Raw genomic sequence first — 22,304 nt, 5'->3', positions numbered from 1 at the left:
TATATATGTATTATATACTATACTCTTATAGCAAACTAAGCTAGAGAAGAGAAAATGTTTTATAAAATTGTCGCAAATCTCTCCAAAATTTTTCAGTATGTTTATTGGGAAAAAGAGAAAGCCATGTGTAAGTGCTCCCATGCCATTCAGGCCCACATTGTTCAAGGGTTAACTGTGTACTTATTACTGATCATACATTCTGTGGGGTGAAGAAGTAACTCTTTGAAACTTTTTGATTTAACTTCCCAGAGACCATTTTTCTTTTGATCTGTAATGTAACAGGTAATCCTGTGGCTTATTAAACTGCATCTCCAGTCAAAAAGTAATTACTGTCTGATGAGGTGCTGTGAGTCTTTGTTTAGATGGCCAACTGCAGACAGACTGGCCTTGCATCTCATTTGAGCTGAATTTTTTTATTCCTTAAGAAATCTTCACCAGGACATCTGGCCATCTGGTGCTGACACAGAGTGACCACCGGGTGCTCAGGACTTCCTCAGGCCCTTGAGGGTATGGGTGCCAAGGGCTACTGGAATCCTTCCTGGGGTGAACTGTTTTTCTCCTTTGGAAATTCAGTACCTTGTGTTGTTTACCTGTTCTGCCTTCCTATCAACCAAGCCACTTCCTTAGGTCTGTGACTGTGTAATGACTACCTCCATGAAGGTAGCTACAGTAAAAGAAGATAGTAATAGGAAGTTGGATGGCTTCATTAATAGTGAGAGAGTGTGGGGTGTGGGCTGACATGACTAATAGTTTAAGATCAGGGTAATAGTAATAAAACCAAGTACAGCTCTGGCTCATTCATAACTTAGGAAGAGTTTATTATTATTTGCTGCTTTAGTCTCATTAGAATAAGGCAAGGAATAAATAAATAAATAAATGTGTGTGTGTATATATATATATAAATGGGAAAAAATCCTGACACAGTTGTTTTCTATCTGGCTAAATTGCAACAGAAAAACAGAAGAAAAACCCTTTAGCTTAGACATTCCATTGACCCAAGGAAGCTCTTGCAAAGTCTGAAAACAGCTTTTATTAAGAGAGCTAGACTTTTCTTGACTCTTCCCAGGTGGACTATTCAATAGAAATCCAATGCAAGCCTCTGCTCCTCTAAAATGATGGTGACTTTTGCCTAAGAATAGACCCTTCTTTCAGTATGGAAACCAGATAAGCTGTCCTACCGTGAACCAAATAGCTAGCAGCCTCACCCCCACCCCACCCCCAAACTTGACTAACAACACAGCAATATAATTTTACCATTTAAAACTTGGCTGACCCAAACATGAACTTTCAAAGAAAACAAGAGTCATGACTAAAAGAGATTCCATTTCTTTCCGGGGCCTAATTTAAGATGACTTTCCAGAACATTGAAAAAACTTATTCTTCCAATGGCCACTTAATTGTGAAACAAAATAAATACCCGCAAGGGAGACAAAACATAGAGATCTCTATGTTTGGATTTTAAGATACCTTCTTTTTGGTGGGTGGGCAGGGGGCTGAGTGTTCTCTTTCTAAGGTTGTCATACATAGTTTGGAATAATTTATGAGGTTCCATCCAAAGATTATACTCTACTGTGAATTTTCAGGGTGTTGATTTATGAGTAACTCTGATCAGTAAGACTTCATTTCTTAAAACGTGCCCTGTTAAGCTTCTCATAGTACCTCTCTATTCCGGGTGCCCTGGTTATTCAGAACCAGGAGTGGTGGTGCCAGGGCGCTGACTGGTGGGCCTGGCCTCTGGGCGCTTGCTCTCTGCAGTGAGCCGTACCACTTCACTTGTGTATGCCTTGCCAAACGTTCGGAAATGTGACCCAAGAGAACCAGATCAGTTTTGAGGAGCCATAAGATGGTACTTAAAGTGGCGCAGCAGACAGGATACAGGCTTTGAAGTCAGACAGCCTTGGGTTCAAATCCAGACACTGCACTTGGAGGCTTTGTTTTTTTGGGCAAAATGAGCCTCAATTGTCTCATCTGTAAAAACCAAGATAATTACACCCGCCATGGCAGGGTCACTGGGATGACTACGTGAGATACTGTATGCATAAGAATGGATTAACTGCCTACTACTTAGGAGTTCATGACCTGATAGCTGTTCTTCTTATGTGATTAACTCATTGTTATAATTACTTGACCAAGAAATTCTGTGCCCTGCCTCTTGTCATTGTATCCATATGATGCCTCTGTGATAACTTCAGAGTATGAGTTACTTCGAGAATGAAATGACACAGCATCTGTGGGTCACCGGTGGTCCTAAGCCAACACAGTGACTTCTGTGAAGGGGATTGAGCTTACATTTTTATTTGTGATTTTAAAAAAAGTGAAAACTGTTTCGAGTTGTGAATCAACAAATCACTTTACCTTTCTAAGTGATAAAAAGAGGCAGCGACATGAGATGGTCACAAAGTTGGCATCTAATGCTGATGTGCCTGTGACTGGTAGTAAGCCCAGTAATAGAACTGGGACCCTCTAATTTCCACAGCTCTTAGGAAATGAGATGTATCCAGGGTTATTACACAGAGTGGGGGCAGAGTGGACACAAGACCACTTAACGTATCTCTAAGAACAGAGAAAGAAGTTGGTGTTTGATTCTGCTAGATTTGCAATAATAACGATGACTTAGTTCTGCAAGTATAATTTTTTTCTATTAGTGAGCAGTTTATGGAATTCCATTCAACCAGGGCTGACATGGGACAGACAAGGAAGAGAAGGTGCATCCTCAAGGAATTTATAATCTAAGCAAGATTATGATGTATAATGAAAAAGGTCCTAACAAAAGCATGTTTCTAAGGGAAAAACTTCCAAAGAAGACACACAGCCCCTCTGATCCTAGTGGTTGCTAATACCTCGTGAAGGGCGAAGTTAGAATGCATGCTCTCCGGAGACTTTTTAGGTGCATTGTTCTCTGATTTAGGTAATTCCCTTTCATAAATTTCATAGACCTTTGTAATTTGTAATCCAGTAGTGCTAGGATTTTATGATCCGTGACTGTAAGTTTGAAGCCTTTTGCTGTGAGTTAGAATTCTATTCATAGCAATAATCCTCACAGGGCAAAGGTGCTGTGTTGGTGACATACACAGATAACTGTGGGAGCTTAGGGGAGAGAGGAAGGTTGTGTGTGTGTGTGTGTGTGTGATATGTGTGTGGTATGTGTGTGTGGTGTGATGACTGAGGGAAGGCTCCATATCAAGTAATGTTGAAGAGGTTCCAAAGGTAAATCAGTGACTAGGAGAAAAGAAACAACTTTTAGTTACATTATTCAAGTCAGCAATATATTGATGTGAGAAATACACATTTTTTAGAGTATGGGTAAATAGATTAACAATTTTCCTGACTTCTTATTTTGGATTTAGTTATTTCCAATAATTATCTTCATTTTTCTTTTTGGAAGAAGATAATTGTCTGTTGTAAAATGGGCAGCCTCGGAGGAGAGAGAAAACTCCTGCTATCCAGAAATGTTTAGAGGTTTGGCAAAATAACTACTACTGTTTGCCTCTCAAGTCAGGCTTTATTTTCAGTTTTCTGAACCTCTCAAGGTTCCCTGGTGGCAGAAGCTTTCAGTTATCCAAAGTAGCCCATTTTACTATGCTCAGTTTTACGGTTATGCACATCGAGGACTTAGCTATGACTCTGTACTTGGTACTTTTTCTTGCTAGTTGGATGACAACATAATTAACCTTGTTGTACAGGACAGCTCTATTTTAAATATGCTGTCAAATTTCTCCTGAGCCTTACTTTTAAACACCTCTATTTTCTTCAACTATATTTGTGTGCCATAGTTTTCAATTCTTTTACAGACCTGACTGATTATCTCTGGGTCCCCAGCTAGTCCTTGCCAGACTTCAGATGGGATTTTGTGTTTTGAGCTCAGCCCTCTTGTTATGCAGAAGTGGTTGGCCTTACCGCCTTCGTTTGTCTAACATTACTGTCACTGAGAAGACACTCATTTCCCCAGCCCAGGTCACCTTGTTTCCCTGAGTCTCCAAGGCTGGGGTGTCACTTTGCCACAGCTTGCCTAGCAACCTTGCATTCTTTCATGCAGTTATCATTTGCTCTTCTTATCTTAAAAAGAAAGATACATGTTCTTTGTGTTGAATACTTTGGATTGGATTTTGTACTGGCAGTGATCCTTGCTCATGGACGCTTAGAAATGTTTCCTGAATAATTGAGTAAGTGATGAATGTGTATGTTTGCAGTTCTTGTCGTGATACGTGTAGCAGTTTGACCCAGAGTTGCCAGGATTATAGGTCAAACATTAAAATGGATCATATTAGAGCCTGCCATTTGGATAAGCAAGTTCATATCAGAATAATTTTGTGTTGAACTCTCTTTGCATGCTTTTAAAAAAACTGTTGTGTTTACTTAAATGATCTATTATGCAAGTTTGTCTCAGAGCACAATTTTAGATGTTGTTATTCATTCCCATCTTCCTCTTCCTTTGCTGATATGTAGCCTGGTGGCTTTTAACAGTTAATCCATAGGGTTCTTTAAATAGTCTAAAGTTTCTGAGCAAGCTACTTGTCTACCTTTTTCTTTCCAGGTGTTCGGAATGGTCACTATAGCCTTTATCAGATACTGAATAAAATTAAATGGATTTGTCCCTTCTGTCTTACCTGTGCAGTGCAGTGGACTGATAACTACATGCTCATTATTGCAAGGGGTCAGGAAAAGGAGAGCAGCCAAGAATGTCATTTCAGCTGAAACTTTTTTTTTTTTTTGAGAGGGCATCTCTCATATTTATTGATCAAATGGTTGTTAACAACAATAAAACTCTGTATAGGGGAGTCAATGCTCAATGCACAATCATTAATCCATCTCAAGCCTAATTCTTGTCAGTCTCCAATCTTCTGAAGCATAACGAACAAGTTCTTACATGGTGAACGAATTCTTACATAGTGAATAAGTTCTTACATGGTGAACAGTACAAGGGCAGTCATCACAGAAACTTTCGGTTTTGATCACACATTATGAACTATAAACAGGTCAAATATGAATATTCGTTTGATTTTTATACTTGATTTATATGTGGATCCCACATTTCTCCCTTTATTATTATTATTTTAATTTTTAATAAAATGCTGAAGTGGTAGGTAGATGCAAAATAAAGGTAGAAAACATAGTTTAGTGTTGTAAGAGAGCAATTGTAGATGATCATTCACCTGAAACTTTTAAGTAAGTGACCTGGTCAAGGAAACACTTGTTCAAGCAAAATGTAACTGATCACCTTTCACAGAGGAACATAAGAATCACCATGTACTTCTGCAGTTGGGATTTAGTTCTTTATCCTAACACATGGGAGGGTGAGAAAGAACAGGTATTTCAAGGATAGATAGTATTCTACCTTTTTGTTTTTCTTCCTCTTTGCATTAATGATATTATTAGATGGCTATTTATACCAAGGTTGTGTTGTCTCCAGAGCTAGAAATAGGAAAATGCGGTCTTAAATGTTTGCAGAGAGATGAATACCTGCATTTTCTTGCAAGCATAAAAAATACTGCAGTAACTGTAGTACTAGTACCGTTTTTATTCTAGATGAAGTTCATGAAGGCGAAGTTAATGTGAGCTGTGTCACAGTACTCAAGAAATAATGTCTGGGAGGATAAACTTTCTGTATCAAAAGCAAATCTCTTTGATCACAGAACCAAAAGGAAAGGATGTTCTCTTTCTTCCAGGTTTCCTGTTGAATCTTACAGCTGAGTGGAAGAGTCATGAATTGGCATTTCTAAGAAGTGAAGTATTAATTTTGATAGTTTATAAAGCAAAATCTTCTCCTTCAAGAGTCCTTTTCTCAGGGTAGCATAATGATGTCGAGGCACTGATTCAAGATTTATAAGGAACGTGTAGCACCTAAGAGAACCTTAAATGGGCTGACTTTGCAGTGCATGTCTCAGGGAATGTGGTGGGAAAATCTGATATTCTGAAGATGTTTTCTGAAAGTTAGGAGAAAAAAGTTTTTCCTAATCTCCCATTTGCTTATCGCTTGCTAATAGTCAGTTTCCTTTTTTATACAACTTAAAATCTTTGTTAAATCATGGTTAAAGAAAACCCCAAATTTGCGATCTTATCCATTTTTAAGTGTACAGTTCAGTCGTGTTAAGTGTGTTTGTGTTGTTGTGCAACAACAGATCTCCAGAATCATTTCTTCTCACGGAGCAGAGATTCAATACCCATTAAACAACTCCCTATTTCCTCCCTTCCACCATTGTAGGAACCAGGCGACCACCATTCCACTTTGTTTCTGTGAATTTGTCTACTTATGTGTTTTTGTTACTTCCCTCACTTTACGAAACATCCTCAGGTTCATCATGGTGTAGCAGTTGTCAGAACGTTCTTCCTTTTCAAAGCTGCATAATATTCCGGTGTGGAGATAGACTGCATTTTGTTTGTCCATTCATTTGTCCTGCGTTGCTTCCATGTCTTGGCTGTTGTGAATAATGCTGCTGAGAACATGAGTGTGCAAATACCTCTTCAAGATATCTGCCTTCAGTTCTTTTGTATGCATACCCAGAAGTGGGATTGTTAGATCATATGGTAATTCTGTTTAATATTTTGAAGAATCACCATACACTTTTTCCATAGTAGCTGTACCATTTTACATTCCCACTTACAGTGTAGAACAGTGGGTTCCAATTTCTCTGCCTCTTTAGCAACACTTGTGATTTTTCTGTTGTTCTAGATAGGAATTGTCAAGTTTTTAACACTAACTATAATCAAATAATTTTGCAGTGTCCCAAAGGGTGCACAAATAAGAGGTTTGTGTGCAGTCTGAAAAGCTGCAGTTTGAAATTGTTCTTTTTCACTTGTTTTTAATAGGCTTGCTGCAGAGTATCATTATTTTGTTTTGTTTTTCAGCAAAGCCTGTATGGGATTTTTTAGCTTAGGTAGAAAAAACAGTGGAACGTTATATTATGGTACCTAAAACTGCAGATCTCCAACTTGGCTGATTAACTGTTACGCTGATAAGAAAAAAAAAGTAAAGTTCACTGGAACAGATTGTGGGGAAAGTGTTTTTCATGTCATAAGAGTTTACAAATCACAGGTGTACTTAGTGCGACGGGATATTTCTTGCCCATTAATGGAAATACCCCAGACTATACAGTCAGTCAAGGAAGATGGATAAGGAGGTGGATCTCTTCAACCCCTTCCAGGGTTTCACTTTTCCCTTCATAATGCCTAAATGCTTCCTTGCTGAAAAATCTGAAAAAAGAACCCTCCAAAAACCTAAAGAGAAAAAAATTTAATGTTTGTAAGTTTGTTGTAATTTAAAATTCTTGTATGCTCTTAATATGTATCAGAAATAACTATAATCTGGCTCATATACACATATCAGAGAATCAAGTAAACTTGGATAGGAGAACATGTGATATTTCTGACCCAAGACTATTAATTTTTTTTGCTCTTTAAAAAAATTTAAAGTATTATTGATATATACAATCTTAGGAAGGCTTCTCATGAGCAGCATTGTGGTTTCAACATCCACCCATATTATCATCAAGACCCCCACCCCATTGCAGTCACTGTCCATCAGCATAGTAAGATGCTGTAGAGTCATTACTTGTCTTCTCCATGTTGTACTGCCTTCCCGGATGACATACCTATATTGTGAGTGCTAATTATAGTGCACTTCTTTCTCCCTTCCTCCCCACCCTTCCCAACCCCTCCCCTTTGGTAACCCCTAGTCCCTTCTCAGAGTCTGAGTTTGCTGCTGTTTTGTTCCTTCAGTTTTGCTTTGTTGTTGTACTCCACAGATGTGTGAAATCATTTGATACTTGTCTTTCTCTGCCTGGCTTATTTCACTTAGCATAATACCCTCTAGCTCCATCCATGTTGTTGCAAACAGTAGGATTTGTTTTATTTCTGTGGCTGAATAATATTCCATTGTGTATATGTACCAAATCTTCTTTATCCAGTCATCTACTGATGGACACACAGGTTGCTTCCATATCTTCGCTATTGTAAATGGTGCTGCAATAAACATAGGGGTGGGTATGTCTTTTTGAATGAGGGATCTTGTTTTCTTTGGGTAAATTCCAAGGAGTGGAATGACTGAGTCAAATGGTATTTCTATTTTCAGTTTTTTGAGGAACCTCCATTTTGCTTTCCACAACTGTTGCGCCAGTTTACATTCCCACCCACAGTATAGGAAGGTTCCCCTTTCTCCACATCCTCACCAGCATTTGTTGTTCCTTGTCTTTTGGATGTTGTTCATCCTTGGTGTGAGGTGATCTCATTCTGGTTTTAATTTGCATTTCTCTGATGATTAGCAGTGTGGAGCATCTTTTCATGTGCCTGTTGGCCATCTGAATTTCCTCTTTGGAGAAGTGCCAAGACTAACAATTTTAACAGTATTTTTTGGGATCTCTTTAGAGAGCCAGATGCCCCCCCGCCTCTGGTGATATAGGCACAATTAAGCGAAAATGGAAAAAAAAAACACACCAAAGATGCTTTGCACTGCTGCTTTTCTTGTTGGCGAGGGCTTCCTTTCTCCTGTGCCCCAGCACGTGGGTTTGGCGCTTTATGTTGCGTCTGTAAACTTTCTGAACTAGTCAGCCTCCCACTTTAATTACGCCCTGCACCCTGTGCCTCTTTGCAGTGCTTTCTGTTCTGCTCACGGTGGGGCCTTTCCTTATCTTGCTGCCAGCCTTTCTCTTGGACCCAGTCACTCTGCTGCCCCGGGCCCGCCCGCGGGCCGGAAGTGGGTCAGGTGCACGGCTGCACTTCCGGTTGCTTGGCCTCCTGGCCGCCATCTTGCTGGCGGGGAGCTTCTGGCTGGGCTCAGCGATGGGCTCCCGTTCGGTCCTTATGTTCCACTGGCGCTCGTGGGATGGCTTTCCGCGTGGTATCAGTCACCGAACCGGGTTTCCGGGGGAGAGCTTACAGGAGGTGGCGATCAGCTCTTCTGATGACTCTTAATCACTAATTTTTTCACCCACTAATATATGCCCCGAAACGTCCGCTTTGTGACAGTAGACGTGATGGAATAAAGCGCATGCTGAAGCACCCTGCCCTGTTGCTGCCCGCGGCTCTTCAGCGCGGCTGTGACGGAGCCGAGGGCTCCGCAGGGCTCGGTAGCCCCGATCCGGAGTGAGGGTGATACTATTTTATAAGACGTTAGGATAAGTTTGTCCAAAGTCTGTTTTCCCTTGACAGGCAGCACTTAACTGCCTTTTCTAAAGTGTAACTATGGTTTTAAAGATATTTTTAAGTGCCATGCATAATTAATTTTGGTGATTATGGCTAGAAAATGAAAGACCCCATTCATCTGAATGATGTAAATAGAAAGGGCTGCATAGTGTAGTGATGAGGGTCCATCCAGGCTCTGCACTGCCTGAGTCCCGATCCCTGCCTTTTGACTTTGGACAGGCTCCTTAACCCTCATGTCCCTTATATGCCAACAGCTCCCATCTCTAGGGTCTGGTAAGAGTGACTGAATTACACAGGTCTGTACTTCCTTATCAGAAATCCTTGGGACCAGATGTGCTTCAAAATCTTCCAGATGTTAAAAGGTAACACAGTACATAACCCACAGGTAACACAATATCCCCAGTGAGGTCGGAGGTGGCACTTTAGTAATTAAGCACATTAATATTTTTGCAATAAAATGAATGATTACTAAAGTGGTATAAATTAAAGCTATAAATAGTTATATATCCCTATAGGTCATGTTTTGTCACCCAGTGAATTTGTGCAGACAACCTCTCTCCCCTGAACATACATATCTTGAGGCTTTCCAAATTTCTAGTTTTTGAAATTGTAAATTAAGGTTTGTGGATCCATAAACATTTGTAAGCACCATATAAAAGGTACTTGTAGAAGTGAATTTTTTCTATACTTGGTGACTTCGGGCATGTCATTTATAAGAATAGTTAGTTAAATCATTGTGGTTTAAAATGGATATGGTGGGAGCACCATATAACCATATGCACTGTTGACGTATTACTACTACATTGGAGTTTCAAGTATACCCCTTTTTCCAGTTGTAAAAGAACATGAAAGACGGAGAACTAGGTGGGCTGGAAATGTTCTGTGCTCCTCTTAACTCCATCATGCCTTTTCTACCAGTTGGCTCCTCAGAGAACACTTTCTTTTTTAAGAATATCTATTTCAAAGATTTCAGATAATTTCTGAGATGTTTTTTGTCATTGTTGTTGACTCCTGCCTTGACTTCCCCTGTGCTTAAGTCCACATTAAGAACAGAAAGCCACCCTGTCGACCATGATCCCTTGATGTGCTTTGTGGCCACTTGATTATTTCTGGAATATCTGACAGTGTAGAAAAATGTTAAATTTTAAGTAATTTAAATGTTCTTAAGATTTTAGCCTTCCTTTCCAAAGAAGAAGCCTTCTGAGTTCAGGGCTGTGGGGTTAAATGTTTTATATAAGCTTATGGCTCTATTATTATTGGCCTGAAAGTCTGGTACATTTTATCCTGTTAGAATCCATTGAAAATCCATTGTAGCTCTTACAGTAGAAAATAATTAAACCTCTAGATTTTTATACGCTATTTCTACTGGGGGAATATATTTATCTGATCAAAGCCTGACCAAAAGGAGAATGTGGGAATATTTGAAAGAAGAATGTATGCTTTTGAAAAGATAATCAGGGTAGCAGGAACTGTATACTCTGTTTAGAGCAAACTTAAAATTTCAAGGGAAATGTCAGCTCTTCTTATGTCTGCGAGTAATAGACATACTGACAAAAGTAAATGGGTATTTAGGTACTTCAGGAAAGTAACAGCTTATAGATTACTTTGTTGGCTTGTGTGTAATCTCTGAAGAACTATAAATTCCACTTTTACCCATAAATCACTAACCCGTTAGTTCCTACAAATAATAGATTATCTGAAGTAGGGAGCTGATATTGGAGTTTTTAATTTTTCTTTCTCCCTAACATTTCTTTACCATTTGTTATATATAGTCTGTCTATAAATATATTTGTGTGAGGACTTTGGTTAAAGAGGCAATGAAATCAGCTAAGACATGCCAACGTGTGATACACTAAAAATAACTTGGAAAGTTAGGTTAAAATTGCCAAAGATCACCTCCTTAAAATAAGTCTTGATTTTTCCTGTTGCTGCCTCACATTATAGTGATGTGGGATGGTATTAATTTTAAAGATAATTTTTATAGTTTGTGTTTAATGCTTCCTTCCAGTTACTTTCTCCTTTATTGTGGCTTGTCCGTGAGGTGGATTGGCCGTTTAGTACATTTTATTTCTAGCAGTCTCACAGTTTTTTAAGTCTTCCATTTTATTCCTTTAATAAGAATCAAAGCTAGCAAATCAAGAAGGGTGAAGCTGTTCCATTTCAAACTCACTACTCAAAAACTAAGGACGTTAAGGAGGAAACTAAGGTATCTTAGGTTTTTCTGCTTCTGTGTTTTCTCTTTTAAGGTTTAATACCCGTAGATTAATTTCTCAATCATCAGTTTGATAAACTTTAAAATGAGATGCTATTTAGATAGCATTAGAATGACTTCAGTGTATTTGTGTATGTGTCTGTAGAGTGTGCACATCTGTGTATGCACACTGCATAGGTGGGATACTGACTGCAGCAGAAGCCTCCAGAAACGCCAAAACAGTGTGGCTTACACACGATAGACATTTGCTTTTCTCTCATGTGAAGGCCTGAAAAAGTGGTCCCTGCCTGGTAGGTGGACCCATACTCGTCAGGGGCTCTTATCTTCTTGCTCTGCCATCTTTGAAGCTTTCATCTTGTGGTCGTAGGGGGCCACTCCAGTTCCCACCACGGTATCGTCTGGGGAACAGGAAAGAAGGAAGACTTGCTTCCTTTATGGGCAGAACTTAGAACTTGCAGGTATCACTTGGCCAGACCTTAGTACCATAGTTCTAGCTAGCAAGGGGGTTTGGGAAATCGTGTGCCCAGCGAAAATGCATTAGCATGTAAAATGGGAAGACAAAATATGTATTGGAGAAAACAGGCAATTGCTACTAAAGTGTGTAATATTAAGTACAGTGCTTCGTTGACTATGGATGTTCATCTTTACCAATATTTAAAGACACACTGTTATACAGCCATTGGGATCTACAAATCACCAGTCTTGGATAACCCTGAAAATTATTTCCTCAGGTAGAGGGAGATGTCCAGAGTCTTAAGTTAGGAAAAACTTTGTAGGAGAAATTATTATTTAAGAAGTGAAATGTGTTTTAAAAAAAAAAGTAAGTAAAGAAGGTTAGAAAGTAAAAGAACATCCAGCTTTGATTGAAATAAATACTTCTGGAATTTTATGGTGTCAGTATACAAAATAGCTTCTGCATTATGGCTTTGATTTTCTTTCTTAGAAGTGTGTTTCAGACATCTTTCCAGACCAGCAGTGTAGGTCTGCCTCATTTTTGAAAATGGTATATAGCATTTGGGGGAGTTTTTAAACAATGCTGTTACTATAACTGTCATGTATTTCATCTGTGATTACATTTTTTCCTGCATGATGAATTGTAGAGAGCTCCCTGATGTAAACAGGAGCCTTCTAGAGCCTTTTAGTTCATGTTGCCCTCTTGCCTCAGAAATCTATAGTCTGGCTTTTCAGTGTCTAAATTTTCTCCATGATAATACACATACTGTTAGAAGGAAGAGGGCTCTGAAAAACAAACACACAAAACACTGAGATGGTTTAAACAACAGGGCCCACTATTAAAATCAGCATGAAACATAAAAAATGAGCTAGATCTGTGTTCTTGTCCTAGGTAATTTTTGCATAATTCTTTTTGTTAATTAAAATATTAACCATTAGCTGCGTGTTAGTAATGCATTAGAAGAGTAACCTGTATTTGGTATTTTTCACATGTTGTGTTAGTGCTGTAACATTGAGCATCGCTCCTTTTTTAAACATGGAGCATAACATTCCTGGCACAAGCCACCAAGATGCTTGCAAGGTGATGCTGTCCGAGTGCCTGGCCCCCGTGCCGTCCCTCCCACGGGAAGGGGGATCGCTTACCTACTGTTTCCAGTAATAGTCTTAAACCCAGCTCTTTCCATTACTTTCTTTATTGTGTGGCCTCTCAAATTCAAGGCAAGACACCTTATCTATCAGGTGTAGAATTTTTTGAGATGAAAGTAGCAGTGTGTGAAGAAGAGGAGGTTAGTAGAAAACTGGTAAGCACTTGGTAAAGCATAAAGTATAGTGAGCACAGTGGGTAGAAACGGGGGTAAAGGTTTGGAGCTCTTGGACGCAAGAGTCAAGTCTTGTTGAAGGTTCCGGTCTCAGCTCTGTCAGTTTCCCATTTTGTTATAAGTTAATTGAGCTTTTTGAGCCTCAGTTTCCTCATCTATAAAACGGGGGCAGAATCAGGACCTCATTTATCTACTTGGGGTTAGGATTTAGTAACGCATGAGTAAAATGATTGGTCTTATGTTCACAACTCTGTGTGCTCTTCCTTTCTTAACCCATATCCAGTTTATCAGAACTCTGTGAGACGGTACTCATAGGAGGACTTCCCTGTCCATTGCTTCATCTGTCTGCCCAGCCTCTGGAGTTGAAATCCGGTCTAGAAATTGGGGATTTGGCACATTATATTTCATATTATTTGTTCACCCGGCGAGGAATGTTGGAGAAGAATTACAGGTAACTTTTGCAAGGGGAAACAGTGATTAGAGCAATGCTAATTCCACATTTTCCGGCTTCTGTAGTATTCCAGTCTGGCATGTATTCCTTAAGAAGCGCTTTATGGAGCATAATTGAGAATGAAAGCAAAGAAATAAAGTAAGAGAAAGGCTGATGTGAAAGACAGCAAAAATTTCATAGTGTTTTTAAACTTGGGTTTTGAGTTTAAATACTAGGGATCTCTAGCATGACCTTCCTTTTTCTGACTTAGTCCCGTATTCTGATAACCCTGGAATGATGTGCCCCGTCTGCCTCCAGCTCTTAGTTCTCAGCAGGTCATGAAGTCTGTCACCCTCCCATGCCACCTTCTCTCTGGGGGAGTCAGAGGCAAAAGCGGTCGCCTCTGCCTCCTGCAGGGAGGAGCTGGGCCTCCAGGAGGTGCCTCACCGGGGGGAGGAGGCTGCCTTCTAGGGGGTTCTGCTCCTCTCATAGTCTCCTAAGCACTTTCTCTTCCAAAGTACTTTTCCATTGTTTCAGGAAGAACTCCTTCAGGACCAGAGGCTGCAGTTTTATGGGCAGAGTTTGGTTTCAACAGAAAAATCATGAAAAATGATAATTTACATTTAGTTACACTGCAAGTCAACTAGGATGTCCTGTTTAGAAGCAGGGCTCCAAGCCTTTTTACAGAATAGTTTATCTTTCTTTTAAACAAATAGAGGTATTGCAAGGGACACAGATGGAAGGCAGGTTGCCACATCAAAATAAATTAACGCATGGTTTCCTTCTCCCAAATAACTTTCCTCTTAAAATGAGGGGTGGGAGAATGGATTAAAATTATAAAACTTAAGATTGTCATGTCTAGTCACTTCCCAATAAAAAATTACAGTGAAAAGCCAGCATTTTAATATTTGTTTAAGAGCAGATCGCTTTGAAAGCCCTGGAGGAGGTAGACTGTTTAATCATTTGCATGCTGGTTCCTGAGAATTAATAATTAAGCAGTTCAGCATGAAGAGAATTTACAGATGGACGAATTGCGTTCGATTTGATGTTCTCTACCAAGTAGACATAGTTTCATCCTGGTGGAAACTCTGTGTGGTTTCAACCTGATCAGTTTGCTTTTGTTTCTTATACCTAGAAAACTATACTTTGGAGAAGAAGGTGGCACGGCCCCCATGGGAGGCCCCTCTAGGTAGGGAGGGAGGCCCTGGAGGGTATGAGCGGAACCCCAGGCCTATACCTGGGATACCAGCTGGGACTCCCAAGTGGTGAGCGAATGGTTTTCCTCCAGCCAGCTCAGGCCTTCAGTCCCAATTCCTGCCTTGAAATTTGTAACACATGAATGGGGAGAAGTCATCACATAAAATACTGCGTATGTATTTCCAGAGCGGCAGGACTATGAAAAAGTAGAGCTCTAAAAGCTTGGCACAGTCTTTTACAACAACATGGGTAAATGTGGCTGTGAATTTGTCTGTCACTTTTGGTTTTATTTGGTTTCCCATGGCCTGAAAGCAATAAAAATGTTAAGGAAGACCTTTCATTTAAAAACAGAGAAACTTGGGAGCAAACTTATTTTTCCTTAAGCTTTTACGATCCTCCTGAAAGCATATTTCTTTAGTAAGAACCCTTCTACATGTCTTAAAATGGGTAGAAAGCATCAATAAGCATGGTGTCTAGCCAGCATTTTAACATTTGTTTAAAAGAAGAGTGCTTTAAAAGCCTGAGGGTAGAATATTTAATCTCTTGCCATGCCAAAAGAAGTGTTCCAATCCTGGCGTTTTGAACAGGCCCTGAACGCTACAATATAGCAGTTTGCTCTTTTCAATAGCCTGCTCTGTAGATCCTCAGTACACCTGCCATCCCAGTGCCTTAAGCCTCTGAGGACTTCTTTTTCCCTAAGCCAACATGTAATAAACTTCATGCATAAAATGATGTACGTCAGGTATTACCTTCAGCCATTGAGAGTGTCTGTACTCCTGGGGCTTATTCATTAGGCTAGAGTGGATCTGTCATTATTTAGTGGGTGTTTGGATATAGGGCACATGAAGGTTGTTCTGTCAAAGAATGCTTTGCCCAGGAATGAAGTTGAGATTTTGATTGGTACAGGTTATTATCTCCCCTCCCGCCAAATAATTTTCTCTTTGGAAATAGCTATTATCTCAGGCCCCCTGGAAATGTGAATGGGGAACTGCCGTTTTCCTGGTGTCTCCCAGCAGGGCACAGTCCGCTGGGGATGCGTATACTGATAAGAATGGAGAACAGACGAGAAATGAGATTTTTGCCCAGAGGTTGAGGGCTAATTTGATGTATGGAGACATTTAACCTGTTTGTTTATTAAAATCAAATTGTTAACTGTATAAATCTCTGGCTTCCTCAAGGGGACACAGACTAGTTAGCAGATGCTGTGTTGAATCACGAATTGTCAGTAGCCTGAACCTACTCTGAAGTGTTCTGTCTCCTCATTGTTTTAGTTGTGGTATTATTTCAGGCATCCCCAGAAAGATGTCACCTCCAAGGACAACAAGTTCTGGGAATGAAGCAAACAGTGGCCAAAGGCCATTATTAGTCAGTCCTAGATCCAGACTATCCCCTGCGAAGCACCCTTTCCTCCTGTCACTCACTCTGCCGTTCCTCCGTGGTGGGCTGCCTCCACCAGCCTGCAGTCCGTGCAGTTCCGTACAGGTTGAGCTTAAATGGGAGGAAGGCAGTGATCAATGCATTTTACAGCCATCAGTGCTTAGTTATGAAAATGTGGGCGTCCCAGAGGCCTGTTACCTCTCTTCAGAGCTAGCCAGAAACCAAGGCCCATGACGTCCAGCTATGAGAAAGCGGGAAGGGATGAGTGGTTCGTGTTGGATGTGCCAGATGATCATACTGGGTATTCCCATTTATGGAGAAGTCATCCAGACCATAGCAAGCAACATGCTCGATGTCATGTTGAGGAGAAGTAGGAAATCACTAGGCTGGAGTTAGATGTTCATCACTGGCATTTAGTCCAGACACCAGATGAACATGAGCATTGCAGCTAGATTTATTAGCTGTCCCCACCCCCACCCTGCACAAACATTTGTTTTCCTTTTGCCCATAGGAACAACCCTTCTTTCATTTTTTTTTCTGTATACTTCTGTGATTTTGTGATCTTTGACCTTGATGACAGTGCCTGGGGGAGTGAGGGGAAGAAGCCCGGGGGTTCTCCTGTCTCACCTTCCTGCCAGTCAGTGGGATGTTTGTAGTATTTACTAGGAGACATATACCAGGGACAGCTGGCTTTAGCATGAAACCACTTATATCAGTGTAAGAGGCCACCTCCCGGCATTTGTCTGTCACATGGAGGATACTGCCTCCTGTATGTCTTAAGAACTGTAGTTTTCATACTTGATAGTTAACTGTTTGCTGGTCAAAACTTCAAAATCTTGTGCTTCCCGAAATGTCATCTCCTAACTTGTAGAGCAGATTGGGAGCACCGTTCTTCACAAGCGTCCGTCTCATCCAGCCTTGAAGCGTGCCTCTGGCTCAGAATTCTTTCCCCTACCCTGTAAATTCCTCAGAAAGACATACCAAATGTCATTAGTCTTTTTGAGTGCCGTAGCAGTATTTCTCAGTGTGTGTTCTGTGGGCTACCTGTATCATTTAGGGCCCCTGTTAAAAATGCACATTCGAGGGAGCTGGTCCTTCTTAGTAAGAATATCCAGGAATGGAGACCTAGAACCTTCGTTGTACATACCACCACATCCCTTCTGTGATCCTTATGCCCATTAAAGTTTGGATAATTATTCCTGTAGAACCTAGTGTGGGCTGTGGACCTGGCAGCTAGTTAGAAATGCAGAATCTCAGGCCCCGCACTAGATCTCCTGATTCCGAATCTATATTTTAATAGATTCCCACTTGATAATCCACACACTTAAGTTTAAGCACACTGCTTTATAACTTCTTACCAAGTAGTAAGTGCTCATTAATTAATCACTGCCTATTGGCTCGTCGATCTGCTTCTCAGCTACTCTACTTTCCCAAAGCAAAACACCCACAAACTTTTAGCTTCTCAGAAATTTAGGGAGTGTCTCAGGAGAATTAGTCTCTTTTTATAGTATTTTCAATGAAGAATCATAGTAGAAGTTCATTGTGTCACTAGTTGAAGCACAGATTTAGTGATTTCCTCCTAAATAAATGCAAAAGTACCGCATAAAATGTAATTACAAGTCTGTTTCTCGTATGAAAGGGTCTAATGCTTCTCTGGCCGGATGAGATCTCCTCTGGGCCTGGCTCAGGGTTTGCAACAGGCCCGGTGGCTTTTGGCAGTGAGATTTCAGGGGCCACCACCTCATCCCCGTGGGAGTAAATACAACTGTTGTTTGTATGTTCTTTTAAAATTAGAAAACCTTGTGGATTTGGTAATGTGTTAGATCAATGTTTCCCAAATATGTCTGATCAGGAAATTCAGCTGCTGCCTTGTTAAAAATTCAGACTCATAAACATCATTCCTAGATAACAGAGTCAGAATTTCTGGAGGAGAATCTCCACAATCTGTAATTTACAGACATCCTGGACTTCATGCAATCAGACATATTCAAGAAACACTGGATTATGGGCTCTTTCCCCCAAGAAGGTTGAGTTCATTCATAATGGCCCTTTTTTCTTTTCTTGAACATATAGTGCCCCATGAGCAGTAGAGAGGCACCTCTGGATTGCCAGTCTAGTCCTGAACATCGGAAAAGGGGGTAACTGACTACGGTATGATATTGTTGGTCAGCAATTTAAAAATACTTGTTTAATAAGTTATTTCATACTTTCTGTATTCCTTTGACAATGTCATAAAGATGGCAAGTGTTGTGTCCATTCTATATGTGGAGGACACAAGTTCTAGGTGAAATGGTACATCAAGGAAGGTGCTCGAGGGGTGCATGTGTGAACGTGTGTGCATCTGTGCACGTGTGTGGTGGGGGGTGACGGAACAGTGTTAAGTATGTGATTTGCCATCTCAACTACAGAATGCCTTTTTTCACATTTAACTCTCGAATATATGCTTTAGACCTTAGAAATAAACTTTTATTGTTTTTACTAATGTTAATTATTTAGAGAAATGAAATATGCGTCCTTCTTGTCGTTAAATAGTTCATGCGCTGTCCTTCCTGAACTTTGTGGAGGGAAGCTGGTTTTGGAAAGAAGGAAATTGTATTGACCTCTAATGTAGGATGAAAGTAATCTTTGTATATTGAGCATTAAAACACAAAAATGAATTATCAAATCTTTGTAAAAGTACTGTCTTAGAAATCACTGAATCTATTATTTGTTTGTGTAAATCCATGATTAAATTAGGTAGTGTTACCTACTTTGGGATCTTCAGTAGTTGGACTTTGTAAGTCATTCATGGGTTTAAATGCTTAATTGTTTTTGATGAATAGATAGAAAAGGGAGCCTTTCTTCTTACAAATAAACCCTAATCATTTCCAAAGTAATATAAGTACTGTCCAGGTATGGCTTTCTCTGGGTGTATCTTCCTTAAATGTTAGGTGCAGAAGGAAACTTGGGTCCCTAATTCAAGAATGTAGTGACAGGTGAATAAGATGTGGTGACTGCCCTCAAGGAATTTATAGTTAAATTGGAAAGAACTTAGCTAAATGAAGCCTTTGAAAAATTAGACAACAGAATAAAGACATATGACTGTGGTATAAGCAGTGCACCAGGAGTTCAGCCAAGAAGGAAGGAAAGAATTGGAGCAGTCATGGAAAGCTTCCTTGGTTAACCGGAAGACTGGATTGGGCTTCTAAGTGCAGAAGTTAAGACCTTGTGCAAGTAAAGAATTACTATCAAAGAAAAGGCTTTTAACCAGGCAAGGTGGTGTGGCGTTGTGACTGCCCCCTGTAGAGCCCAGGGAAGGAGAGCTCCAGAAGAGGAGGGAATCATATTGATGGAACATTTGCAGGCCCAGAGGCTCTGGAATTTTGTTTTGATGTAGTGGGAATAAACTGCTGTATGCTAGCCGTGCTGATTGTGAGGTTAGAAAAGCAATAGTCTCGTTGTGTGTGGGTTTTTATTATGCATTCCCAAAACTCTGTGTATTTATTCTTTTTTTAACATCTTTGAGCCATAAGATGACTTACATGAAATTAAAATTTTGGAGTGAATGCTTATGCTAGCCTTAGAGGGTCATTGAGTATTACCAGCCAGTTGTCCAGATACTGCTTATACTTGGATAGTGTTGAAGGGATGAGATGTGAGGTTAGGGATCCATTTTCATCTTTCCTGGGTTCCTAGTACCTGTGATACCAGTCCAGTTAGCAAAGCAGTATATTGCATGTGGTTTCTGGTGCTAACCATACTCAAAATATTTTTCTAAGTCATGGGCTATATATTGTAGTTATGTATTATGTGTATGTATACACACACACACTGTCTTTCAGACTTCTAATGAGGTTTTATATTCTGTTGTGTTGAGAATATTTGGAAATTCTTCCACTAGGCTCTGAATAAATTATACTTTCATTAATAGCTTAGACTATGTGCAGTAGCTAAGATGTGGAAGCAACCTAAGTGCCCATCAGTAGATGAATGGATAAAGAAGATGTGGTACATATACACAGTGGAATATTACTCAACCATAAAAAGAAAAGAAATCCTACCATTTGCAACAACATGGATGGAGCTAGAGGGTATTAGCTCAGTGAAATAAGCCAGGAGAAAGACAAGTACCAAGTGATTTCACTCATTTATGGAGTATAAGAACAAACCAAAACTGAAGGAACAAAACAGCAGCAGACTCACAGACTCCAAGAAGGGACTAGCAGTCACCAAAGGGAAAGGGGTGAGAGGGTGGGCGGGAAGGGAGGGAGAAGGGGATTAAGGGGCATTATGATTCTCACTCACAGTGCAGGTAGATCATGGGAAGGCAGTACAGCATGGAGAAGACAAGTAACGACTATAGCATCTTACTACGCTGATGGACAGTGACTGCAATGGGGTGGGCGTGAGGACTTGATAATATGGGTGAATGTTGAAACCACTGTGTTGTTCATGTGAAACCTTCTTAAGCTTGTATATCAATGATACTTTAAAAAAAAAAGACAAAAAAGTATTAATAGCTTAGATGTGGCCATTTGGAAGAATGAGAAGTTCTGGCCCAGCAGAACGGCATATCTGGAATGCTGGTTGTCTCTTTCTTTGGTCATATTAGGGCACAGACGCTGTGGCACTCAGAGCTGGCTTGGCTGTGCATATCTCAGCCTGTGTTCTGGCCAGAGCGGGGCTGGCACACAGGTTCCAGGGAGATCACTGACAGGCCAGTCACATCCACTCTGAAAGATCCTTTGCATGCCGCCAGGTTCTGATAATTTTGAGAACTCTTCCAGTTGGAGAACAGTTTCAGAAACTGCCTGAACTGCTTGAAATTTCATAAAATGGAAAACATTGAGCTAGCTTCTGTAAAATGTACTATTTTGTTTGTGCTCTCTGCACACAGGTTATATTGCAAATGCATGTTCTCATTCATATGTTAAACCTTGAAAAGCAATTCCAACACCCTGAAAGGGAGTGGAGGGCCTTGGAGGTAGTGTGAATAACAGCATTACACTCTGGAAACCCAGTATTAATAATGAAATACTTGTCCTCTTAAGTGGAATACGGTTTGTTCAGTGGACAGGTTTTCTTCCTTAATGACTTTGAAACACTTGCTTCATTAAGGGCAACTTTTCAAAGTACCTTTAGTTGGCTAATGAAGTTCTAAGTTTTAGGATTTGAGTAATTTCATTCTGCAGTGGCAACCATTCTGCCCCACTGTCAAAAAGTGTTACAAGATAGCAGTTGAGGAGTTATATTTGTTTGACTTATACAACAGAAACTTGTGTAATGCTCCCATGTGCCAGGCACTTTTCTCACTGCCTTACATTCACTTATTAAATCCTCTTAGCAGTAGGTTTTATTATAAATCCCTTTTTCCAGATGAGGAAACTGAGGCTCCAGTTAGGTAATGGGTTTGCCCCAGATCACTCAGCCAATAGGTATGCAAACCCGGAGTCTGGCTCCAGAGTTTGTGTGCTTAAACACTGTGCTTTACTAAGCAATTCTTTCCCACAAGGGAAAAAAACCAGTGCAAATAGATTTAGTCGTGCACATCAGCCACTCTGGAGCCCATTTACCTTGTTTTATAACGACAGCTTTACTGAATTCTTTAGATTGGTGGCTTAAGCCATTATGCTGCTTTATTCATTATATGAACCATAAGATTTAAAAGGCCTATTTAAAATTTGATTTAAAATAAGATTTATTTACGATTTAAATAAATTTAATTATGTAAATATATACATGCACACACACACACACACACACACAGTGGCTTGATTGAGAGGTTCTAATGGCAAGAACTAGGTCTTCCTGACTGATGTCTTTGACCCCTCACCCCCCGCCCCCTCCCAAGTACGCCTTTATGAAAAGCCTTTCCTTCCACTTTACCTTTGGAGTTGGAATGGATCCTGAAAGTGAAGGACACCTTCACTTTATAAATAAGGAGACCAAGCCCTCAACAGCTAGTTTTGAAGCAGAAAATGTGATTTAAACCACCAGGCTCAATTTCATGTTCTTTTTCCTTTCATTATAGTAATTGAAAAGTTACAGTGCTATGGGAGCTCAGATAAAGTATCAAACAAATTTTTCAATATTTTAAATCCATTTGAAAAGCACATAATACTTTTGTTAATCTAGGTCATTTCCCAATCTCAGACTTCACCGTTCCTTTCTCATGTTCATTATGTGTCTTTTCATTGCC

At 40.1% G+C, this 22,304-nt stretch overlaps 1 protein-coding gene and 1 long non-coding RNA gene across 13 annotated transcripts in view; both read left to right on the top strand.

Moving 5' to 3' along the window:
* The window catches only part of RBPMS (RNA binding protein, mRNA processing factor), a 167,411-nt gene that overhangs the window by 42,781 nt on the left and 102,326 nt on the right, over window positions 1–22,304 (top strand). For 4 of the 12 annotated variants that reach the window (XM_073219062.1, XM_073219058.1, XM_073219053.1 and 1 more), the window contains exon 1: window positions 8,761–8,877. The exons of the other annotated variants lie outside the window; for them this stretch is intronic. In XM_073219062.1, the coding sequence (XP_073075163.1) occupies window positions 8,776–8,877 (102 nt within the window). In that variant the 5' untranslated portion in view covers window positions 8,761–8,775. Of the gene's footprint in view, window positions 1–8,760; window positions 8,878–22,304 lie in introns of those variants that run through there. 12 annotated transcript variants of the gene reach the window in all.
* Window positions 12,660–20,336, top strand: LOC118968184 (uncharacterized). The gene is made up of 3 exons (XR_005055713.2): window positions 12,660–13,089; window positions 13,406–13,573; window positions 18,200–20,336. It is a non-coding gene; the product is annotated as an uncharacterized lncRNA (long non-coding RNA).

The sequence above is a fragment of the Manis javanica genome, chromosome 12 (assembly GCF_040802235.1).
Source record: "Manis javanica isolate MJ-LG chromosome 12, MJ_LKY, whole genome shotgun sequence".
Lineage (NCBI taxonomy): Eukaryota > Metazoa > Chordata > Mammalia > Pholidota > Manidae > Manis > Manis javanica.
The sequence above is the reverse complement of the archived record's forward strand: the minus strand, read 5'-3'. Positions and strand labels throughout refer to the sequence as shown.